A 26,215-nucleotide genomic window follows, 5' to 3' on the forward strand; every position below is an offset into this window, starting at 1 on the left:
AGCAACACTATATTATTTTATATAAAATTAATTTATTATTTATATTTTAATTAATTTTTGAATTTGAACATGAGAAAATATCTTATCCTAGACTCTTCTTCAAATATCAAACTGCATTCATTTAATTTCTTTTGAATTTAGTATTTATTCAGATTTTTTTCAATTATTTGATCATTTTTAATGCTTTCTGAATGCTAAATCTGAAAGTATTTGATGAAACAAATATAAATTTCATTAAAGTATTGTATTTCTATATTTTTAAATAAATGTGTGTATTATTCATATGTTTTAAATTTATATTAAACTGCTCATTTAGGAAAACTTTATTCACTTTTTTAATTTTTTAAATCTCTATATGGGAAAGTAATATTTTCTTAATATCTGTTTTGTTTAGCAGATTTGAAAAACTTTATATTAATATTTTAAGTGCAAAAAATTGATAACAATAACTATTATTAATGTATTATAAAAGGAATAGTAGTTCTATAATTAAAGAATATACCACTTTAGAAAATGAATTCAAATTTTAAGATGTGTATTACATATTAAGCCTTTGCATGCATATATAAAATCTTTTTACACTATAAGAATATTTTACTGCAAAACTGGATGAGAAGCATCAACACCTGTAATCCAGTTAAAATGAACAAATTTATTGTAAGAATAAATGCTTTCAACTGTTTTTAATAGCCATCTTCAAGTTGTAGAACTATTGTTGGGCTGCAATTTGGAAAAATTGTAGACCTATAAATTTCCACTGTTGCTTCTCTATCCTTAATCTTGAGAATGGAGTTAGTTAGATGAAATCCATGACCAGATATGGAAAGCTTAGGAGTTGGAGACCCTGATTAACTATATATGAACTTCTGATGTAAACTGGAAATCACATTATTTCAATTCAAAAAATTTTTCCTGTAAGGAAAAATTTTTTGAATTGAAATAATGATGGCATGACACTGTTGCTAACATGTTGATGGCATGACACTGTTGCTAACATGATGATGGCATGACACTGTTGCTAACATGATGATGGCATTAACTGTTGCTAACATGATGATGGCATGACACTGTTGCTAACAGGAAAAGTATTATGTACAGGGACACAACACTACTAATTTTAGGTGGAGATCATATGTTTTAAATTAAATAAATTAATGAAAAAAATTTAAAAATTGCATCTTGGCATTGTGATGATGCCACAATAAATAAATAATTGTTGTTATTTATGTAAATATGCTATTACTTCCATAACCTGAAGATGGCTGTTAAAAATAGTTGAAAAGATTTGTTCTTTTAATAAATTTCTTCATTTCAACTAGATTACAGGCGTTAGTTGTGTATTTATTTATTTTGCTTAAAATTAACAGTCACTTCTGACTATTTATAATTGTTATTTAAGTACTAAAACAATTATAATTTAAAGTTTTTGGTATTATTTATTGCCATATAAGGCCGAGACTCCACTACCATAAAAACCAGCAGGTTGTAAAAACAGCGTAAAAGCGAGTTGAACACCGCTCAACTTGCTTTTATGCTGGTTTTACGACCTGTTCAGGTGTAAAATATCAGGGTCATGTGATTAAAAGCTTTTACAGTGAGAGGTTTTACACTGTTTTTACGGTAGTGGAGTCTCAACCTAAGTCTTATTTAATTTTTTTAAAGCATATTTGCTTTTTTTATCATCTGTATAAAATATTGTAGGGTAAAAAATATAAATTTACAAGATGAAAAATTTATTTAAAAAATGAAAGATTTAACATTTTTTACATAAATTGAAATTAAAAAAAAAATTAAAATTAAAAAAAATTAAAAAATTACTAATGAAACTACTGATTGGTGATAGGCACAAATGGACAGTTAATAAATGCATTAAATGCATTTTATTCCAACAACTTTATTTAAAGAAATGAGTTATTATGGATAATGTATTACTATAGTGCATTACTGTAGTTTTACTGTAATTATAATTAGATATTCATTTATATCAGCTCAAATGGAAAAATTTAATATATATTGTAATAACTATTTAATGCATTCATAAATTTCTAAGGAAGAAAATTGTTGTTAAATATATCTAAAAATTTTGAAAAGCTTTGCAGTTTTGAATGTATAAATTAAGGTTTTTATTAAATTATGATTGAACAGATAAAAAAAAGAAATTTTAAATAGCTTGCTCAATGAATATAATGCTAACAATAGATAGGGAATGTCTACTGCACTGTGGCTATTAAAGCAATAAGCAAATAGATTTTTAGAATGCATTTTTATATTTATAACAGATATTTATTTTTGAAAAAAATTGACATATGAAGCACAATGTTTCTTGATTTATTTATAAAATTAGTATTATGTATCAATATTGATAAAATGAAATTGAAAAAACAGAGATATTGAATACAGGGATAAATCCGTCCAAGTCACTTTTTTAACATTTAATCACCATTGTTGTTGTTCTATTTTGTATGTATATTAAATTGAATGAATACATTTATGTATAATGTATGATACAATGAAATGTGTAAAAAGTTGTAACTATTGTAAATTGTATTTTATTGTATACTTATAAGTATAAATAAAATTTTACAGCACCTATTCAGATTTTCTCTTTGATTGTAAGTAAATTTTGTTAAATTCAAGTATTGCTACAATATCTAAATTAATGTTTCCATTGAGAAAGATTTCCAAAATAAGTTTCCATTGAGAAAGATTTGGTATGATGATTTGAACATTTGCATTGCAGAAGAATACTTCTAATAACATTTAGAATATACTGTATCTCTGAATGTACAGAGATATATGGAATGGTTATTTTAAGCACTACTGTAAAAGTAAAAAAAGTTATTTTTTTGTTAATTCAAAACATTTTCATATGTTACAAGAACAGGTATCGCAATTACTCATGTCAGGAAATCCAAGGAAAAGTATATTTGATAAAAAGACTAATTTTTAATGTTTTTGAATATTATTTCTTAAGTGTTCATATATAAGTTTGCAATTATAGTTTTTGAACTTATCCAAGAAAAATTCATTATAAGATTTTTCCCTTAAGTTATCGAAATTCCCCCCATTTTGTTTCAGTATCGTCAAGAATATTATATTAACTTTAGAAATATTCTGGATTTTCTAGAAGATAAACTTGAAAAGATGACTGGAGGGCTGCGCTGTTTAACGTGGCAGTCTACCCCGCTGATGGACCCAAAGTCGAATCTAGACGAGTCGAAAAATCCCAGGAATTTTTCGGGGTGGTCCGAATATGTCGATCCCCGTCAGTCACTACCCAATATAATGTATTTCATTTTATACTTTTATGTTTCTATTATATTTGTTACTTGTTATATTAATGTATTACATTTGTTGGTACCTGGAAGCAATAATGAAAAGTTTGCTTTATTTCCGTTATTAGAGAGATTGCGACCGACGTTTTCAACGCGAAAACGTGTACGTCGGACGTTCAGCGCCGCTTTCCTAAAGGCCTAGAAGTTTGACAATGGTGTTTGGAATGTCGAGCATGATTCCACTGACTATCCAAACATCATTGTCAAACTTCTAGACTTATAGGAAAGCGGCGCTGAACGTCCGACGTACACGTTTTCGCGTTAAAAACGTCGGCCGCAACCTCTCTATTTTTCCCGTTAATTTTTTTCATTTTAAATTTTCAATGTTGTATTTTGGAACATTCCAAAAGTTATGTAAACTTGAAGATTGCCTATAGAATATGTTGAAAACGTTAGTTTGTTTCGAAATAAATAATCTCAGCAAATTAAGGTGCTTTGTGAGGATTGTGTATTGATATGACAAATCTTCGATTTTTAAATTTTTTAAAAATTACAAATGTAGACTAAACTCAGCTAATTTGGACCACCATATTGTCTTTGAACCATTACTTCCAAGTAACTGCTGCAAGTGAACTAACATTGTGATTCAAGGTTCAAAAACTGATGTCCAATGATATTACAAGAGCATCTTTATTAATCTACATTAATTGCAGCATAAAAAGCGTAATGTCAAAAAATTTAAAAGTGAAGGTAATAGGAACATAATTCTCTGCACATAATTCATATTACAAGGATGCTTCTAGAAACAGAAAGTTACTATTTTGTACAAAATTCACACAGAAATGTGTCTTCCTTCCACACCAGCACGTATTTCAACGATGTGTCCAACGCTGACACTTCTGACACTGGATCCATTCCTCATCAGTTGGTAGTAGCAGAATAACTAGAGTTGCGCTGCTTTTTCTTTCTGGTTTTGGAAGAAATAATGAAAAAACAAAGGAATATCACAAGGATGTCTAGTAATGCGGACTACAGCAGCGCAACATTTGCTGATGTTACGGACCATGGCCCATATTACCTGCACTGGCATGCTATCCTAAAACCAATTCTTAGCACCAATCAAACAGCACGTACAACTTTGTCAGTGCGTGGATAATCAAGAACAATAGCACAACAAACTACCAAAAAATTACGATCTTTGGCAACTTATCCAGTTAGTAGTTAGGCCTACACGGAGTGCAGTATCAACGACCAACAAAAGTTGAATGACACGAAAAACGGAGTCTCTCATCCACGTTCTCATTGAATGGCAATCATTTTCAGCATACAAGGGTGTGGGATTAAAGTACTGTACATGTCACACTATTGCAGGGGTGGCCAACCTGCGGCTCGCGAGCCGCATGCGGCTCTTTGAAGGATTATTTGTGGCTCTCGATAAATGTACCCGAGTTCCCTTTTCACTTTTGTATTATTGTATTTTAAAAAATTATTATTGTTCCGTATGTGTTTCAAAATGTCTTTTAAATTACTAACAACAAATATGAAAGATTAAGTGCAACGTTGTAACAAATTTCATTTCCGTCCAAGTTAAGAATGATATGACTCATCGAAAACNAGTGCAAGGGTGCGCGAGTTTTTTCTATGGCGCTTTTCTCTCCTTGGTGAGTTGGTTTCTCTTCTATTTTTAAGTTTTTAAGGTAAATGGTGAGGAAACCTTCGTCCTAACAAAACACAAGCCCCAAACAAAATATAATAAGAAGTAAAATAAAAGTAAATAAAAATAATGCTCGGACTTGGTTCCTTACAATAATATTATAGTGCAAGGTGTTTTTGTTTTCATTAATTGATTATCAAATTTAGATTGTGTAACAAACTGACTTATATTGAAAAGGATAAAATACTTTTATCAAATATCTGTCAGTAATGTCATTATATTTCACTTTTTAGAAAGATTGTCATAACATACATATGTGAGAGTATTATTATGGTTTAGTACAAAGACAACTGAAGGTTGTTGATATTAAACCATGAAGGTCTTTGTATGTTGAATTATGTCTTCTGCTTTGACTTGTAATGAAGTTTGAATTATTTCTTTGTAGAAATATCAATTGTGGAAATTATCCACTGTAACATATTTAAGTTACAACAATTAAAATGGCAAAGCCATTTTTGGGACAAGACTATGTTTCGGAGAGCGGAAGCAATGCATTTGCAAATCTTGCACTCACGCCTGTTTGTAGAAATAGTCTCAGCATTTCATATTTTCTTTTCACCTGGTTCTTGGTCCTCTGACTACCTACAAGTCTGCTTTATTTTGTGTGTGCATGATTTGGGCACCAAATACTCTGTCAAATTGCACTCCTGACATGTACTCCTTCATACTCTAAGATGTGCAGCCATTGACAGCAGTGCAATTTTAGAGATGAGACATAGTCTCATCAATAAATATCTCAGTTATTTAAAAGCAAATCTATTACTGTTTATTAACAGAATGGAAAGTCACTATAAATACATAATAATGAAATAATAATAATCCTGAAAAGGCAATTGACTGTGTAATGGTCAATTAACAAGGGTATTTCATTTTCTAGCCATTATAATTTTCTGATTTGATCACTTTCAGTTTCTTACTGTGGAATTTGTTAATGATGATGATTACAATTGTATATTTTTTCTACAGCACTAAATAGTTTGAAGTATCACAATATGAAAAATGATTGTCAAGATTAATCATCACTTTTTACAGAATATTTAGCATAAACTTGAAACTTTGGTCCTTTATAAACAAAAATTTAAAATTTTTCTTCAAAATGATGCATATTTACTATGTTGTTCATACTTTTCAAAATAAGTTTTTATAACTACTCACATTTATAGTTGTATTTATACATAGCATTAAAAGGCTCAACTATTATTTCTTGAAGTTTCTTTTTCCTTGATTACATTTCACTTATAGAATATTTTCTGATTTATAATGAAATAAAATTTTTCTAATATTAAAAATTTAATTTCAGAATATGTAATCAAAGAGGAGAAGTTATTTCAGTAATTAATGAATTTTATGCTGGCACTTTTCTCTATTTATATAATAAATGGAAAGGAGAATACAAAACAATAATGGATTCAGGATTTGTTTTAAAAGGTTACTATGCTTTATGTAATTCATGAAATAGTTGAAATATATTTAATATAAATTTAAGTTTAATAATTTTTAATGATTAATAAATTCATCATCAAATACCACATAAACAATTTATGTATCTTGAAATCATCCATATAGATAGTTTAGGTTATTGTCATCATATGGCATGTGCTGAAATAGCTCATTTGCATAATTAATATTTGGATTAATCAATTAGGATGATATTTGGTGTAAATCATTAGAAGACAATGTTAAATAATTCTGTAAAATTTTTCCATGTACTCTAAATACAAGGCGTGTTTTTAAAGTAAGTACCGTTTTAATATAATGCCGCTGGAGCACTGCAGTCGCCACTTAGCGCATGCACGCTGTGTACCTACATCTGTTGGGAAGCCACAAACGCCATTACAGAGTCAGTCGACCGTGTTTACTGTTGTTTGTGTGTTATTGAAATGCTGCCGTTCATTGAGAATCCCGCCGACTGCGAAGGGCATGCCGTTATTCATTTTCTCAGTGCTAAAGGCTCGAAAGTGGCTGAAATTCATCGCCAAATCAGTGAAGTTTATGGTGAAAGCATTATGAGTGATGGAATGGTACAAAAATGGGTTAGGGCCTTTAGTAATGGCCACACAAACATTCACGATGAGGAACGAAGTGGGCGACCTTCAGTCATTATCGACGATTTGATTGAAAAAGTGGACTGTAGAGTGAGAGAGAACAGACGATTCATGATTTCATCTTTATCTAAAGAGTTTCCTGCAGTTTCAAGAAGTGTTCTTTATGAAATTGTGACCAAACGATTAAATTATCGGAAGTTGTGTTCCCGTTGGGTTCCGAAAATGTTGACGAAGGAGCACAAAGCCAAACGTTTGGCCAGTGCATTGACTTTTCTTGAACGCTACAGTGACGAGGGAGATGATTTTTTAAGCCGTATTGTGACAGGTGATGAAAGTTGGGTAGCCTACGTTACACCGGAATCGAAGCAACAATCCATGGAATGGCGACATTCATCTCCTACAAGGAAAGTCAAGTTCAAGCAAACAATTTCTGCTCAGAAAATCATGTGCACAATGTTTTGGGACAGATACAGAGTGTTGCTTGTTGATTTTTTGCCTCATGGTGAAACGATCAATTCAGCTGCATACCGTGAGACTGTAAAAAAACTGTGCCATGCAGTACAAAACAAAAGGCGGGCTTACTGAGCAAGGGTGTCGTTTTTCTCCACGATAATGCTTGTCCACATACGGCAAATCAAACTCAAGACCTAACCACATCATTTGGCTGGGAACAATTAGACCACCCTCCATACAGTCCCAACCTAGCACCAAGTAACTATCATTTGTTTCTGCATTTGAAGAAGCATCTGGCAGGGCAGCGCCATAACAATCACGACGAAGTCAAAATGACCGTTCTGCAGTGGTTGTCTCATCAGGCAGCAACATTCTTTGAGGATGGAATACAAAAGCTGGTCCCACGATANGGACAGTTGACATTGTGCTCTGGAGGAAACAATTTGTATCACTCTTGCTACGGATATAATTTGTAATCTGGAATTTTTTGCATACCTTTTTAATACGTATTTAATTGCGGCTCGCGAAAAATTTCAAATTTTGAAAAATGGCTCGGACTATCAAGAAGCTTGGCCACCCTGGCACTATTGCCACACATTACAGCATAATTTGAAAAACCTGCTTGGAAAAGGAATGCATCAAAAACATGCCCAACGAAATTTTTTTGCAAATAAAATTTTATTCATTTATTTACTAAATAATAATTTCTCATTTAGTTTGTTAAAGCTTTTGATTTTAAATTCAGTTAAAAGTATGAAATTACTTCTTTCGTTTTTTAAATATTGATTTGAAAGACTGCAGCTTTATTTTCTTTGGTGGTAATTTTTTTTCTTCTTTAAGAATAGGCGTTTCTTCGATTTCCTCTTCTACCATTTCTTCTTCTTCACATTCAAAATTTATAAATATATCATCATCGTCGGATTCCTTTTCATCTTCCCACGGATATACAGCGTTCATATCTAATCTTTTATTCGTCATAACAATAAATTTGTGTTCCTCATCATCTAAAAATAACCACGTTATTATTATTGAATCAAAAACCAGTTTAAAACTTAATTATTTGATATTAATGATTTTTTATATTAAATTATATAAAAAATCAAATTATTCTCCCGGGTCCCCTAGAGTGGTAGGCTGCCACCTTGATCGTTCGGCCATCCGGCCGTCTAATTATTTTATTAATAATAGTAACATACAAAGAACATATGCATTGGGAGGATTTTAACGCAAACAAAAATTTGTCATTTGTAGAAAAAGTACACTTCAATAATCAGTATAGCTTCCTTTGATCTTTAAAACCATCCTAATGCGATCAAGCATGGAATTAATAATAATCCTGCAATCGTATAATGTTGTTTTGTTTCACTTATCCTGCACAAATTCCCATAATCAGTGTATGCTTTCAGGTGGAGCTGCGTAGTCATACAAGCGACGTTTAAGAAGGGACGACATCTGTTCAATCGGGCTGAAACCAGGCGATTGGGGCGGCCACTCAAGCAGGCTAATATTTTGATCCTGAAACCATGACATTGCCCTTCTGGATGTATGTTTTAGATCATCATTTTGCTGATAAATGAAAGAGCTCCTATCAATGTGGTAATAATCAACAGATTGTAACAGATAATTGTCAAGTATCTCGGTGTAAATAATTCTAACAGTTCTATTAGGTATAGAACATAGCATTCCAGGCCCAAAATGGGCAATACAGCCCCGGACAAAAAGACTACCACCACCAAATTTCAATGACGTTCAGTTATAGACTTTGTCGATGTAGTCCATATCCATTTTCGCCCATATGAACTAACTATTAATTTTGGATTTATCTGACCATATAATCTTCTTCCAATCTTTAATAGCGTTTGGCAAAATTAAGACGTTTCAGTTTGTGTAATTTGATAAGTTTAGGCTTCGTGGACTTTCAAATTGTTACGTTTTAGGTATCCGAGGATAGTTGAAGTACTCACTTCTATTCCCAAGCCACGTTTCAGTTCCCTTTTTACTTGTGATGATATATTGCAACGTCCACTCGTTATCAAACGTACGCAGTGCCTTTCTGTTTTGGCGCTCAATGTTTTCTTCCTGCCAGCTCTTAAATTTTCGTGATGTGGTAGATCACTATTTTTATTCTAGTTACGCTCGAACGCCCAACATCAACTTCTAATGCTATTTTCTCAACAGAAAAACTTTTCTACAGTAGGTCCACAATACAGAGTTTCTTCTCACTGGAAAGTTATTTCGTAATGACGCATATCAAGCAGCAACTCATTTGCACATTTATACGCTAATATCTCGTTAATTTGCACGAAATTACATTGTTTAGTGTTGATGTTATAACAAATTAATTTACGCGTCAAAATACTTCCAATGTAACAATCAGAATTTATACACCATTGACATTTTAAAAAATATGAAAATATTTTAATTATGTGAAGATTGTAATAATCTTACAGCTGATTTATTTCTTGCATAACGTAAAAATTTTCCGGAATGATCCACTACTTCTCTCGTATTCGGATTATAAATAAAGCAAAGCAAATTACAACACGGTTTCATCAGAATCAAGGGAAACTGACCCTTATTTGGGTGTAGACTGGTGAAGAAAACACACAAAACTTCGTAGCCAGTTCTTGGTGAGGCGCAAACCTATGAGTAACTACCAATGTTCAGTGATGTTGTCCACTCGACTACTGGTGGGAGAGATAATTTAGCAAACATTATTTTATATTAAGAACTCTACATATAAAGAAATATGCTCTGGTCAGGAGTAATTAATGTCCAAATCTAATCCGGACACGTTATTTCATAAGGCCAATTCGATCAGGCATCATTTCTCATCCCCATTCTCTCCTTCAGCAAGATTAAAGAGCTGGCACAAAGAAAACGTTGAGCGCCAAAACAGAAAGGCACTGCGTATGTTTGATAACGAGTGGACGTTGCAATACATCATCACAAATAAGCTTCACCCCCATTCTGTCCTTCAGAATATAATTAAAACGTTTTTTAGGAAAAAATCAACTTGTCAATAAAAAAGAAACAGTTTAACAAAAGAATTAATTCGAGTATACTTCAAACTCGTCTATTTTAGTCCAACAATTCACTCGATCTTCGCTGGCCCTTCCTTTTCCGTTCATTTAATCTAACGGTTAGTCTGAAGGCTGGGACTTTTTACCCATTACAAAGCAACACTAATACAGATATTTGTCTCGTGAGAAATGAATTGAGAAAAGAAACTTTTTTTATGTACATTACATTCGTAAATGATTTTATATAATATAATGAATATCTAATATGAAAGTATATTTTAACGAAAGTCTGACAATTTATATAACTATAAAGGAATATCACGTTTAAATATCCGCGCCAAAACATGAGATAGGTTTATATACCTGCATAACGTAAAAATTTTCCGGAATGATCCACTACTTCTCTCGTATTTGGATTATAAATAAATTCTTCAGTGGGTATGCATCCTAATAACAAATCGACTCTATTTTCTTTGCGTTTTCTCAGATATGTTGTTTCTAATAAATTCAAGAAATCAGACTATTAAATTTTAATTATTAAATTTCCTTTGTATAAACCTACCTCCACGTTGCCATCCAAATAAAATTTCAGATTGAAATCTTCGATCTGGATATCTACAATAAGTCCAATCTTTTTCTTGATAAACAAGACCATCTCTGAACACATAACGACCCTAAAATTTGGAATTACTGTACTGTAGATTTGCTCGAGAATTTAAGAAAAGAATTATGAAATAAACAGACCGAAATATTTACTCCATTTTCCCAAATTCCTTCGTATACATCACCATCACTTAAAATCATTTTACCTTCTCCATGAAAAAGTCCATCTTTTATCTCTCCAACATACTTTGTTCCAGTTGAAAAGAAAAATGTTCCTTTTCCATGCATCCTAAAAAAAATAATACTAGTTATTGAATGCCTTAAAATAACATTAATTTAAGTTCAAAATTTTAAAATGGATTTAACTGTCCAAATTTGTAATCTCCAATATATTTGCTCGTTATGAACTGCATTTTAAATTTATATATGTTATAGTATATTCTATTTCAATTAATTGAACGGACGTTCTCTCAAGAAATTTAATTTCCATTCTTTTCTGAAACTAATTTTAAAAATTTTTATTTATAAATTGTTCTAAAGAACATTTTCATTATTTACGTAAAGTTTAGAATTGTGCACCAAATTAAAGACTTGCAAAATTTATAGGTAACTTCGTTATATTTAATTACATGTATCGGTACCTTAATTAAAATATTATCTAGGGTAAACGAAAATAGAACTTTAGTTACTTAGCACTACAGTACATAAAATTAAAAGAATAATACACTGTATATATTTTTAATTATATAATTTTCTTTGCTTGCCATTAATCTCTCCTTGTGAATGGGCTATTGCTAAATACAAGAAAGAGTGATTGATTGATTTGGGGATATTTTAAAAAATTTTTGACTTAGTCTTTGTGGGCACCGAGAGAGCCTTTTTCCATGTACTGTACATCAAGTTCGATCAAGCCCTAAGGAGCGACTGGATGGTGAGGCCATGAAATAATCAACAGGGACCTATGAAAAATTCCTGGGGTTTACTCGGTTTACTCGTTCAAATTGAATCCTGGACGTCCCAAAGCAGTAGTCTTAATTGCCTATACCATACGGCCATCTGAATGACATTTTGATTAATATTATTTTATAGAAAATTTAATCGAATTATTTTCCAATTAAATATACATCTGTTATATATTTAAAATACCTTTAAGGTATAGACTATTAAATTGATTTATCTCGTTCGAATTTTTAAAATATTATCTGAAATTATGTAATCAGAAATGATGAAATGAAAGAATTTTATAAACTAAATTGTAGAAAGTAATAGAAATAATAATATTTATCAAGTTTATAAGTATAACAAACAACATTTGGTGATGTTTTTATCAAATTTAGTTGAATATAGAAAATTCATGTCTTTTAATTATATATTGATACACCTGTATGAAAGTTTTCCTGTCTTTAAATACTTTTGAAATGTTTACATAGAATGCATAAGAATGTAAACAACACAATAAATTGATATACAGTATAACGGAAACACTGTGAATTATAAATTATGAATAAGAACACTTTAAAATATTCTAAATATGAAAACAACGACTTCAATACACAGCAATTTCCAACCTTCTTCGAGTACTTTAATAATAGGACGTTCATAACACAGTAGAATACACAGAGAACAAAGTTTTTTTTTTTTTTTTTAACAAGTCCCATTACGATTCGGTCAGGCCGGGTGGTGAAGAAGAGAGTCCAACATACTCGGAAAGACCATCCCCCCGAAAAATTTCTAGGGTTTTTCGACCCGAATATGTTCGGTACCCGGTTCCCGACAGCTGTAGGCTGCCATGTTAACCGGTCGGCCATTCGGCAGTCTAACAGAGACCGAGCTCTCATATTTGGAAACGTGGTGTCATCCATCCATTGTGGCACCACCGGAATTCGATCATATAATATTTACCTAATGTTTTGAACAAATTAATGTACTTTATCTACACTTTCCGAACTATTAAGTTTCATTGATTTAATTTTAATTTTAATTTTAATTTCGGTGTAAAATCAGAGTTTAAATTATTATTTTATTATTTTAAGTCTTAATTAACTGACTACCTAGTATTTATATACATTAAGTTAAATATTGATACTATAATATATACAATATTAATAAATTTTTGTTATTTAATTTGAGTTAAGCACCTTTAAACACGGATTTGTGGATGTCATTTATATTATGCGAATGTCAATTAACGCGGTTTTTATTAATTAATTTGATTTAAATTCTATTATTACGTTTACCGATAAATGGAAGTAGTATCTTACCCGTATGCGCATTGAAATCTAATTTGAATAACATTGATGGTTCATGTCATGACGTCTAATGACGTGAGGCGATCTCGGCGTCACTAACTTCTGAATTGGTAGTTTCGTCGTTGATTGGTTGGGTCGTCAACTTTCTTTACTATAGGAAGTATAGGGAGTTGATCGTCTGTGTCTCTCTATGGCTCTTGCCGAGTATCCCGTTCGGCAACCGGAACAAATATAGCGTTCAAAATTTTGTTCGTAAACCGAATTGTTTGAAAAGCGAGGTGTTCAAAACTCGAAGTTAGACTATTTCATTTATTGTAATTGTGATGTACTCCGATTGAAGCGCCACGAAAGTAGTTCACATAGAAGTCAATTTTATTGGCTGAAAGTTAACACGTGATTTCGAAAATTGTTATCAGTGCAAATCGTTTGTTATCGTTTTGTAGTAGAATAATTCCATATTTATCATATATTACATGGGACTCTATAAGTTTCAATGGTAGACGAAAATTGGTTTTCAGCACCCTCGTAGGTATCACGCGGAATTATTTTTTAATATTAAACATAATATTGTGTTTATAATACGTAAACAAATATGTAAGTTATTTCAAAAGTTCTTTATTAGAACTTCTATCAGGTTCTGCGTTGCTATGGTAATTGTATTGCTGATGTATAGGACGCTAATCCCGAAAACATTTCAATTTAAAATTTTTGACTTTTTGAAGAAGGTTTGAAATTATTGTTGTTGTTGAATCTGAAATATTTTTGATTAACAAGTTATATTAAAATTAATTTTTATGTAATTAGTTAGTAAGATTGAACTTTTTTCAGTGCAGTTTGTGAGGAGGTCATAGGCCTCTTTCTGCTCTAAAAGCGCTAAGAGGTCTAGGATGTTGTGAAGGACGAATGGATCCTCAATAAAGTGTTATTTTACACTTTAATCATTTTAAAATTCAATCGTCTAACTTCAATCATTTTATCAAAAGCTAGGTTAAAATTCATAAAAATTATTTTCCGCGGACTTGGTTCCTTGTTGAGGATGATCCATCTAGTCCAGTGTTTTTCAACGGGGGCGATATCGCCCCCATGTGGGCATTTTTCCATGTTGAGGGGGCGATATAGTAAAACATTATATTAAGAATAATTAGATATTTTATTCGATATATCGTACAATAATTAAAGAAATAACATTATACTAGTCACTAGTCTGTTCAATGCAGTACGAATTTGGCATTAGTCTTGGCCCTCTTGGCATCGGTATTTTGTAGTGAAGGGGGCGATACCACGTAACGGTTTTACTGAAGGGGCGGTACTACGTTGAAGGGAGACGATTCGTTAGAGGTTGAGAAACACTGATCTAGTCATTAGTGCGTCACCCGGAACTTTCGATAAATTTCAAGTATTGGACGCCAGATCCTTAACAACAAACTCCTGACTTCATGGAAAAACCCAAGAGGAACCCAAATAACAAGGGAGGGCGATGACAAATCCAGTCAGTCGTTCTTCAAAGTTCGCCTCCTCTGGAGTTTATAAGTGTGCTAAAATACTATGCATCCATCCACATCACCATACAGATATATTACACGCCCGAGTTCTTCGATTTACTCTCCACAAGTCGGATACCTCCCTCCGACGACGCTCCTCCGACGACCCGAACAGTCCGAATATCAAGAACCTTCCATCGAACACCCGAAGAATCCCGTCGGTGAGTCATCAAGTCATCAAAATCATCAATCCTCGACTTCTCTATAAGGTATTTAACCATACGCGAATATCCTGTAAACTCTCTTTCGCGACAGTAGATTCGATAACCTAAGTAATACATATCAATCCGAGATGTCTAGGATCGTATATCTTGTACTCCTTCCCGTTGAAATTAAATTGTTATTGTTTATTAATCTGGAATCCGAGTGAATCACTTCCTCGTTTCTCTCTCCTCATCTCCACTCCAAATCCAACCGCTTACCCGCGACCTCTCGCGTGGTGTAAGAACTATCCGTCGCGATTTCTGGTCCTGAGAGACTCGGTGATGTCACATCCTGATGCGGTGTCAAAGCGACACCGATCCTACGGTCACAATATGTTGTTTTTGTATAGTCACTAGTCCCATAAAATGAAAAGTAGTCTCTTATGAGGGCTCATATAATTTACGTATTTATATTATCTGTACTTACTTGTTAGCCTATTGTGCATGTTGTGTAATGGTCGTGTAACACAAATGAATAGATAGGAGATAGCAGATAGCAGATAGGATAGCTCCTAACCAACCAAAACTAACCTTGTTTTTTTTTGTTTACTTAAATGTCAGAAAGACATTCAGGACATCAAGTGTTAAAATAATATTCCGTTCAAGACTTCGAATTTCGTAGTACCAAGAACTGTTATAAGAAAAGACATACCGGTATACAGATTTTCCAAATTACCTCGAACACACAACATTCCGGATGCAAATCAACCGATAATGTTGAACTCCGATAAATGTTCACTCGAGCAAAACAATCTGTCAGAAGTGGGGTTCGAACCCACGCCCTCATACGAGGACCAGATCTTAAGTCTGGCGCCTTAGACCACTCGGCCATTCTGACACAACATAGCAATTTCCTGATCGACTTATTATCAAATAGAAAAGCAATCGTTATCAATCCTGTCTACGAGTTTCACATTTTCGTCGCAGTTATTTGCTTTCGGAGGAACTGCTATTATCGACTGTACTTTTCATGTTTCATTGCATGTTAATCGTCAATACCACGTAGTAACGAATCGTTCGGTTTCTCATCGAACGTGCATGAGTTTCATCCTGAGTTGAGAATTGCTAGGCCAACGGTTTATGAAAATAGTCTGCAATTTCCTTGCTCTTATAAAATTGTTTACAGAATCGAATTATCATTCCCCCTAGAATGTACAGTATTTAAAACACACAACTCGTTTTTCTCTACAGCTGAAATGATGAGCTATTACAAGCGTGCAGAAATAAAAATTAAAACTATTTCAACTACAATAATAATTTGGACTCGAATGACATGTAAAAAAATAAGAACCATTTTGCAATTATGGAGTGAGAATTTCAAAAGAATTCCAATGAGTGAAAAGTTGTCTGTTAATGAACAAATTATTTTATACAATACAATCTTCTTTTTCACTATTGGCCCTTTGACATTTGCAACAGCTGGTTGATCTTTGGTCACCCATAAACGCTTTAAAAAACGATTTGCAGATGAGATCGTAAGCTTTCGTTGCATTGTGGCCACTTTTGAAGTGATAGAGCAACAATATTGCGAATGTGTTATTTCGCGAGTTTCATATTGTCAGACATTATTGATGCGTCTATTTCCAACGAAATATGTGATGAAAAGCCCTTTGGTTACTTTTGAAAATTGAGATATTTTAAAAAATCTGTTACATTGCTTGAAGTAATATAACAAATCTTAGTTTCCGATTTATTGTAATTAACATACTAAATAATAGTTATATAAATGTATTCAATTGTTTAATTAATCATCTCGTAGAATCTATTTAGAGAGAAGCAATTTTGAGTGAATTAAATTGTTCATAGATAAATTAATATGAATATAAATATAAAATTAATTGTTGAATGTTTATGACCTCATTTGTGATATATTTATTTGAAAAATACAAAATTTACAAGGAAACATTTAGAACTATAAGACAAATTTATCTCGTTTTACATAAATTTATTTTATTGTAACCGGAAATGTCTGAAAAGTATCATCATATACAGTAAATAAAATGTTACAGAAAGTCATTATTATTATTAAAAATGCATAAGAATTATTCCAGATATGATTAATCCGAATTGTTTTCATTAAATTTGAGACGTTTTTGCTTTTTTTTTTTTTTAAATGAAATCTGTCATTGTAAATCTTTAAAAATTGGATTATTGTGAAATGAGTGATTTTAACCGAAGGTAATAAATTTATATTAAACATTTCATTAATAAATTACACACAATAATAAATATGTTAAAATATCCATTCACAAAAAATACATTGAATATATAAACAAATAAATTTCTGTTTATTAATAAATAAAAATAAATTTTTATTTTATTTTAAAATTTTAGACGTGTAAAAAGTCCTTTTTTCTTAAAATTCTGTATAACATTTTTTAAGACATATTTTTAATTTACATAACTGTGACTTAATTGCCATAATATAACAGTATATGTCGCAATGGAACCTAATACGGGAAGAATGAAACTTTTACTTACAACAAAACATTTCCAGACCGTTAAACCAATCGGTGAGCCATTAGTCAAAGCGATCATCAATTGTAATTGTTGAGATATATCTTTTTCGTAACTTCTTGAGATGTTATGTATGATACCAACCGACTTTGATGTTTCTTCCAAAACTTTTGCACTAACCATTGCCAATGTAAAGAATATAAACCAATAAAAGATAATATCTATTGCAAGATAAGCGACACTAGAAAAATCTTTGGAAAATATCTCAAAAATCAAACTTTGTATTTTGATACAGATGCTAACAAGTATGCTACTATACCAGAGAAACGCAGTGAAGCAAAATGAATCATCTATATTTTCTAATAATGTTGAAAGATGAACATAATGATGATAAGAAATATGAATTTGCATAGCAGTCACAGGCGAATTGGTTAATGTTTCGCTGATATAATAATTTAAACATTTAAATCGAAGATATACAGCATAACAAAGCAATACATAGAAAACTTTCAAGAAACACTCATTACTTATTAAAACGAAAATATAAGAAATCCAATCTCCCCATAAGATAAAGTATCCTAATTGCTGAGGTATACGTTCCCGTTGAATTCTATAAAAGAAAGCATCAAAATATTGCTGTAGTTCCCATTCATTACCGAACCACACTGCGATGCCAAACTGGATCAGTATCAATATCCAACTCAAAAATGTCAATATCTTCACCTGCCGAGCAAAGCCAGATAAAATTTTTTTATTATAGTACACATAAGCAATTTGTAGATCTCGTAGACAGTTAAATATTATTGGTGAATACACATAGTGAACACAAAATGCAATTGTAGTAGTTACTGTGCGTACAATATTGGAAATATTTTCAAATATAGAAAAATCTTCAGAGTAGTAAATTACTTGCACCAAACAATTAGCTATTGCATGAAATGTATATATACACAAAAATATAAAGATGCATGCACTCCAAATATTAAATCTTCTACAAAATGATTTAGATTTATTCGGGAGAGATCCTATAAACTTTAAAGATAGTAAAAGTGGTTTTAGAGAACCCAATAAATCATACTTTGGATTTTTTGAGATTATAGAATCAGTGGAGATGCGTGAATGTATTCTATTACTCATACTACTTTAAGAATAAGCGATTGAAAAGAAAATACTGTAAAACATTTAATATGTTCTTAAGAAAACATTTATTCTATTTTTAGCAATCATTACTTTCACTTTTTTATAAACAATATCGATTGATTTTAGTCTGAATTTTTAACAAGAAGAGTAAATTATAGTCATTATGTTAGGAGAGATATTTTTGCTGTCAAACTGTAAGTAATAAATTTTAGGAAACTTTTGTACTTAGTATAGATTATAAGTAAAATTTGAATTACATTCTTTGTTGAAAGAAATTTTAAATTAAAAATATTTTTTCCTATTTAATTAGTAATAAATTCTTAAATAAATAATGGCAATTGTCACTATCTAATTATTTTAAAAAAATAAAAAAAACACAGATAAGTTTGAAAATTTTAAACATAAAATGGCATGTAATAATAATAATAATAAGCAATTATTATATTCAGCTTAACAATTTGAAGGAAGAAAGTAGAACTTGCAAATTTGTTTTTCTGAAAGGCCGATAATTTTAAAATCAATATTAGTACCTTTGTTGATATAAAAATAATTTCATATAAATATTTTACGATTAGTTTTGCGAACATAATCTAAAAAAGAATAAACTCCATCGTTTTCTCTCTTGTCAGGATCTTTGTTCAGAAGAGATCAGTAATCGCATCAAAATTGTCAAAGCAACCGCTTTTTGATTAAAATCTTGGCTGTCAGCTTTTTTTGGCCACGAAACCCGTTCCTTTTAAAATTACAGGTTGAGAGTCCCGTATTATTGAGAACTTTGAATGACGACACAATAATTAAATTCGTGAGAAATAAATTCGCGGTTTAGATATTGTTGTGTCTGTGAGAAATTATTCTAAGAATAATGTATATTTAAAACACATAAAAAAATAGTAACTGTTGATTTACATAAGAAAAAATGGAAGTACTGTACTGTACATACAAGCAGTCATCGACTGATCGATTTTATGATCACGACCGTTATGATCACGATTTGATTAGGCAATTTTTACGTCTCGGACCACAAGCCATGTCCAGCTGGGCATACGGTAATTTGTGATGACAATTGATTTTTATGTTTTGTATAAAATTTTATTTTAGTTCTTATAAAGTTATGATGATAGTATATATACCAACCGTTCGCCTTTTGGATGAACAGTTCGTCCTTCCTTCCTTCCAGCCGCCCTTTCAAGTATTTTTAATAATTTCCATAACTATATTATTCATTTAGTATTCTCGGTTTTAAACGAGAACTACTTACACTATCGTTCGGTCTGTGGTATAAACAAATTTTAATCCCTATTGGACAATAGTAAAACCCGGTTAAGATGTTTCCGCACGAAATGTTTTCCCACCCAAGTCCCATCACTTCTCATAATCCCATTATTTCGTCCATAAGACACGTGTTAAAAATTCACGCATAAAATTGACGAGCGTAAAAATAAAACAAACGATATTTAGAGATATGATACAAAATGAATATATTAGAATGGCATAAAATGTAAAGGTCGACTTACCACCAAATTGGTTTATGATCGCGGTGGCGTAGCGTGAATGTCAGCCGCACCCTTATTTAGGTATATCAATTTAAAAGACTAAAATTCAATTTCGTCATAAGTAACGAAAAATTCCGTGCTCATTTCAATCGGTTCGAATCGTAGGTGCGACAAAAATATGAAATGAAATGGTTCATATTTTTTACAAGATATTATTATTATTTATTGCGAAATTTTGCCGCCCCTGCCTCCCCTACTACGCTACGCCACTGTATGATCGGTTCCTCGGAATCAATTATGGTCGTAAGTAGACGATTACCTGTATATAATTTGTAATTTGCTTAATTAAAATTATAAAATAATAAAATGAGTAAACTGTAAATTTTTCAATGAGAACTGATGCTCATTATTATAAATATTTTAAACTGAAATAATTTATAACTAAAACGAAATATTAATAAGCAGGTGTCTCAAAAAATATATACTGTTCTCACTCAAATTTTTTATAACTTCTTTCTTTATTTTCTTAATTTTTTGTTTTAACTTTAACTTAGAAATTTTATAATTTAGAGTTAATACTGTAATATAAAATTAAAATCTAATTATAAAATCATTAAAGTAAAAATAAGAAAATAAAAATAAAACTTATTAACAACCTAAGCGTGTATACATTTTTTGGAATACCCTTTTGAAAAATGAACAATTTGAAAAATGATATAATAATCATAAGTATTTTGTTTTAGCTATTTCAATGATTGAGGAGGTATCAATACATTTAGCAGAGTCATGCCGATAGATGAGGCAGAAAGGCAACTGCCTCAGGTGCCATATTAAAAAGAAACTATAATGTTTATAGAAATATAACTAGGCTATATTGATGTTGTTAGGTTTGCTTCAACCGCAAAAATCACTCGGAACGGTCCTGACAATAAGACTACATGAATTATCACAATTACATCCATCATGGGTGTGTCTAACCAGATATGGGATGGAACAACATGGTTAAGATATGCGAAGCATCCTTATTATCCATGATAAATTTTGGGCTCTTCGGTCTGTTTCGAAACCGATCTTCTGGTGATAGTTTAGTACTGTACCTTAAGGGCCATTTAGTTGAATCAAATAATATAATAAAATTTCTATTATATACAGTTGAAATACTGAAATGAAATTAATTACCGTATATCTGCGCAGATAAGACGACCTTCAGATAAGACGAGGTATAAATTTTCATCGAAGTTTTATAGTTTTAGCATGTATTTGTCCTATAAAACGATCTCCAAACTATCAATGGCATTTTGAATTTAGTTTAGATCTGCGATCATCATCTGGATAATAACACTGTATAGCGTATATGAAATTATGTCCTATTCGTAATTTTTTGAAAGAACTTCAAATTTTATTTTCTTGCATTTGGCAGCACTGCTTGCGATTGTTGCAAACATTCACACTGATTCCGGCATTCCGGTAATGACCTTGACTTGGCATAGCCAACATACGGCCCGCGGGCCGGATGTGACCCGTGTAATAAATTTATTTGGCCCGCGATTAATCTTTCAATATTAGCTACTCAAGTCAGAATAGTTCGCCCAAAAAATAAGGTCAACAATTGTTTTTTCTGAGAAATTCGTTTTTTCTCAGAAATTTCTACAGATATGACTATATATGGACATAATATATTCACCTTGCGTTAGACGGTTTCTTTTTACAATATTTATTATTATAATTAAAAAAAAAAAACACTTTTTTTTATACGAAATTAAAACATTATCTTGCGCGAATTTCGACCTACTTCCGGAACCTCACAAGGCTCTCCGCCATTTTTAAAATGTCGCTGTGAAGTAGCGGCATTTTAGCCGAGAGTGTTGTACGCTGTCGGTTCATTCTCTCCTTTGTTTTTCTCGACCGCTTTTGGTTTTACGTAACATCATATGACTCTATCCAAAGGTTTCTACAAACGATCAGATAACAATCAATCCCAGTTACATCGAATAACAAAATTTTAACAATGTATAAATTTTTCCGACAATTTTAATTTTTACATTTAAATTCTATATTACATTTTTCTTCTTTTTTCGATGTCTCGCAGGGAGGTATGGGTGTTTCCTCTGCGTTTCGTCAGATTCGTCTCCCTCAGGAGGGGAGGGTTTATTTTTTTTGTGCCGCGTTTACAAACATTTCGTGTTATATTGGATCCGATTTGAACATTTAAATTACATTTGACGATGCGCAAAAATTTTATGTTTTGCAGATTGAGCAATTTATACTAATCACAAAATTTCATTTCTTTCTGAAAAAGCCAAAAGGGGGTTTAAAATCGAATACATTCGCGTTTCTTTTCAGGTTCTTCGGAACACAAATAGGGATTCTACACGTAGTACAATAGGTATGTCACACTCAGAATGTAGATGTAGAAGATACTTCACAGCTACATCCACACACGTGGACATGTTGAGTGTAAGTCCGAAGATCACATGTCATCTGTGTGTGTTTGTCTTCCTTTCTGTCGAAGTTTTACAACAGAAAATTTTTTTTTACCTTTTTTTTTGAAATTTGGAGTGGACTACTCCATTTCCGTTCTGAATCGTAAGAGGATGATGGGGCGTCTGCACAGACGGTGGAAATTTGTGTGTTCCTCATTTTTTCCGCAGACATGCCTGTTTTCCAGATATCATTCTTCTGAACATATGACAGTTCTCCGCCATCAGCATAGATGCGGATTACCACAAATCGAGGTCATGTAGTTCGAAGATGACGATTTCTTTGGATTCTGACTACAATTCTGTTGAAAGTTCGATGTTTCTTGAACCTTTTCTGATGACGATTTCAACCTTTCCTTTTTCGAATATCGTCATTTTTTCCGAATTGGTTCTTTTGATGATTGCTTTGGTTGTGACAGACAGTTGTTTTGCATTGCACGCGTTTGAAAATGGGAGGGATAATTTTCCTCACATTTCGATTATATAAATTACTCAATCTATGACGGATATTTGCGATCGTGTTTCTCTCGCGACAATTTTGGATTCGAAAAACACTTGTGTGAACAGAAATTTCACATTCAAAGTTTACAAAGTTGACATTATTAATAGGTCGCGACATAAAACAAAATCTTTTTTGCTTCACAAAAAATCGTTTATGTACTAGTTGTTACTGACTCCTCTTCCTCATGATAGTCTCGTTTGCTTGGTGATAGAGACTACCATTTACAATCTTTGAAGAGTCCGATTGGCGGAGGCGGCGGCAAGTGCTCATGACCATGGCCATGAGATAAAGTCTCGCTTATTTCCGCGCCTGTAACCATCGCGTCGATCGGTAGTATGATCTTCGAAGGGGTCGGAAGAACCCATGGGTATTCATGTACAGGTCCCCGACTTCTAAGATTCATAATTATGTGAAGCTTGCGCAACTGATGTTTGCGGGCTCATTTCTGGCGTCTCTGTAGTATCTACCTGGCCTGGCTGAATTGATTCTAAAATAAAATCGTCCCAAGGATCTGTCGATATAGGTAATGGTTGTTCTGAAGTGGATGACTCGGAAGTCCCTGCTTCGGACTTAGGTTCGTCCGTTGCGAAAGATCCGAATTCCATTCGTGCGAGCGCGGGCTTCATCCGGTTAGCGTGAGTGTGCATCTTCTTCCCATTGTGCACATGCTGGACAATAAAGTCGACCGGACTTGTCTCCGCTACTATCCTATAGGGTCCTTGCCATCTTGGGGCTAGTTTTTGCTTTAACCCTAATGGGACTGTTATTTCCGTTACAAAAACTCTGTCTCCTATAGAAAATTTGTATGGCTTATTTCTTCGCTGTTGGTACACCTTTCTATCAATTGCGGCTTTCTCTGCATGTTCTTGAGCCAGCTTGTGTGCTAAGGCTAATCTTGTCCTCAATTCACTTGCATAATTTTCGCTAATATCGTAACTGGGTCGGTTGGGTTCAGTCACGACATCAAATGGATAAATTGGGTCTCTTCCGTACAACAAATAATATGGGGTTTCGTTTGTACTGGAATGAACGGTGGTGTTGTACGCAAAAAGGGCGTAAGGAACCATTTCATCCCAATTGCGCTGGTCTTTATCTACATAATGCGTCAGAATATCTATTAAAGTTTTGTTTAATCGTTCCACCATGCCGTTGCACTGTGGGTGATATGCGGTGGTGAGAAGTCTTTCTATGTGTAGGAGATCACAAACTTCTCGCATCATTTTTGAAGTAAAGTTTGCACCTCTATCAGTCAATAATTGTTTGGGTACTGAATGTCGTAAGATCACCTGTGTAACGAACGCTTTGGCGACGGTTTTAGCAGTAACGTCTGGTAATGGCACTGCTTCTGCCCATCTAGAAAAGTGATCTACAAAAACTAAGAGATACTTGTTGCCATTATTGGTAGTAGGAAAAGGACCTTGAATGTCTAAAGCTGTTCTCTCAAATATTTTTGTGATTTTAGGGAATGTTTGTAAGGGAGCTTGATGTCCGTGTAGAGGTCGTCTCCGCAAACTACATTCCTGACATGTCTGACAATAGTGTATGATATCTTTATTCATATCAGGCCAATGAAACTGCGTCTGTAATTTTTTTCTCAGCTTCTTCGCACCTAAGTGTCCTGAACTTGGAATATCATGGAACAACTTTAAAACGTATTCGACCATAGTTTTAGGAATGACTAATCTGTCCCAAGTTTCATTTCTTTCTGGATTTGTCTTCCTGTGATATAATGTTTGATCCACATCTAGATAAAATTCGCTACTATCTGTGTTCAGACGCTGTTCCTGCGGGGATGTGTTTTCCGCTAGACGTCGTCTAATTTCTTTACAAAAAGAGTCCTCTAACTGTTGTTCCCGAATCTGAGCTTTACTATATATTGGGCGCATCTCATTTATTGGAGCTAAAGGTACTCGACTTAATGCATCCGCATTAGCGTGTGCTTTTGTGAGCGTCCAGGAAAAGCCTTGCATTGGGTTAACATTTGATTGCGATGTTTTGTTTTGTTTCTCGTTTTCTGTTTTGAAAAATGTGCCTATCTTAATTCTCTTCTTTGATTGTTTCTTCTTTTGTTCGCGCACTGTTCCCTTTTTGTTTTTTCTTATTTCCCGTTTTGCTATTCTCTCTATTACCGTTCGTTCGGGTTAAATCCCTTAAATCCCTTTGATATAAACCATCCTTCCCATTCTTTTTTCTTTCTATCATTGCAAACTCACTAGCATCCTCACTTAGGTTACGTGGGTTATTAACATTATTATGAAGGTTTGCCAATCCCCAGAATGTAACTTCGTTACCTGTAGGGAAAATAAGCTTTGCGTTTTTTATAGAAATTGTAAGGTCATACTTTTCGATTATGTCTCTACCTAGGATTCCGTTATTAGGTTCTGTTATTTTAAGATCCACTATATAACAATCGTGTTTAAAATTCAATTGCCCGATTCTAAATGCTAAATCGAATTTTCCGATCGTGTCTATCGTGTGTCCGGTGACACTAAGTAATTCTACCTCTCTGGTTTCAGCTTTCTTTAACTCGCGTAAATTCGAAAAAAAAATCTTTTGATATCAAAGAAACTGCCGCGCCTGTATCTATTGTTAATTTCGCCCTTTTATTCTCGATTTCACAGACTAAAGTGCAAGGGGGTAAATCTCTATCTATCAATTTCGATTCTCCAACACCCGATAAACGAGTAGCTTCGCCCGAATAATCTATTACTTGCTCTAAATCTCGACATCGTTCTTTTGTTTTCACCGAAGTTATTCGATTTCCGTTACGATTAAACCCTACGTTATCCTTATTTAACTTCTGTGATACATTGTTTGCTTGCCGTAGGCTTTCCTCAAAACTAGGCAACGCTAAATATTTAGAAATGGTCGCGTTATCTAAGGGCCGTTCGGCATTAGTGTTGTTTCGAAACCAGCCTTGTGCGTAAGGAATCGGGTTAAAAAACAAATATTCACAGTCCTGATCGTCTTTGTGTCTCATCTGTCTATACTGTTCTCGACAAAAAAAATTTGTTCCCGATATCGCGACGAAAAGGGA

The 26,215-nt window shown here is 32.7% G+C and overlaps 2 protein-coding genes and 1 non-coding gene across 5 annotated transcripts in view; 1 reads left to right on the forward strand and 2 right to left on the reverse strand.

Annotated features, from left to right (window-relative positions):
* The window catches only part of LOC111619418 (ELMO domain-containing protein 3-like), a 51,937-nt gene extending 45,326 nt beyond the window's left edge, over nt 1–6,611 (forward strand). The window contains exon 9 of one of the 2 annotated variants that reach the window (XM_023361119.1): nt 6,290–6,606. In XM_023361119.1, the coding sequence (XP_023216887.1) occupies nt 6,290–6,443 (154 nt within the window). In that variant the 3' untranslated portion in view covers nt 6,444–6,606. Of the gene's footprint in view, nt 1–6,289 lie in introns of both variants that reach the window. The other variant, XM_023361118.1, reaches the window with a different exon arrangement.
* Nucleotides 6,612–8,073: 1,462 nt separating this feature from the next.
* Nucleotides 8,074–13,503, reverse strand: LOC111619419 (MORN repeat-containing protein 5-like). Of its 2 annotated transcripts, XM_023361121.1 has the most exons (6): nt 13,375–13,503; nt 11,878–12,169; nt 11,255–11,402; nt 11,073–11,184; nt 10,874–11,008; nt 8,074–8,491 (listed from the first exon to the last, which is right to left on the reverse strand). In XM_023361121.1, exons 3-6 carry the CDS (start codon nt 11,399–11,401, stop codon nt 8,247–8,249), a joined length of 639 nt encoding a protein of 212 aa, XP_023216889.1. In that variant the 5' UTR covers nt 11,402; nt 11,878–12,169; nt 13,375–13,503; the 3' UTR covers nt 8,074–8,246. The 2 variants fall into 2 exon arrangements, with proteins under 2 accessions (XP_023216889.1, XP_023216888.1); XM_023361120.1 differs by lacking the exons at nt 11,878–12,169; nt 13,375–13,503 and adding an exon at nt 11,480–11,639 and having other exon boundaries at nt 8,077–8,491.
* Nucleotides 13,504–15,860: 2,357 nt separating this feature from the next.
* On the reverse strand, nt 15,861–15,944 carry Trnal-uaa. The gene has a single exon. It is a non-coding gene; the product is annotated as a tRNA-Leu (tRNA).
* Nucleotides 15,945–26,215: the final 10,271 nt, after the last annotated feature.

Source organism: Centruroides sculpturatus, unplaced genomic scaffold (genome assembly GCF_000671375.1).
Source record: "Centruroides sculpturatus isolate CEXI.00-Female unplaced genomic scaffold, Cexi_2.0 scaffold266, whole genome shotgun sequence".
Lineage (NCBI taxonomy): Eukaryota > Metazoa > Arthropoda > Arachnida > Scorpiones > Buthidae > Centruroides > Centruroides sculpturatus.

Bases quoted from the DNA above. Each gene is read 5' to 3' on its own strand.
- LOC111619419 (XM_023361120.1), bottom strand. From the start codon at position 11,526: ATGCAGTTCATAACGAGCAAATATATTGGAGATTACAAATTTGGACA. The intron at 11,185-11,254 runs GTCTGTTTATTT...TCCAAATTTTAG, and splicing joins AAAATGGAGTAAATATTTCG to GGTCGTTATGTGTTCAGAGA. The intron at 11,009-11,072 runs GTAGGTTTATAC...TGAATTTATTAG, and splicing joins ATTTGGATGGCAACGTGGAG to AAACAACATATCTGAGAAAA.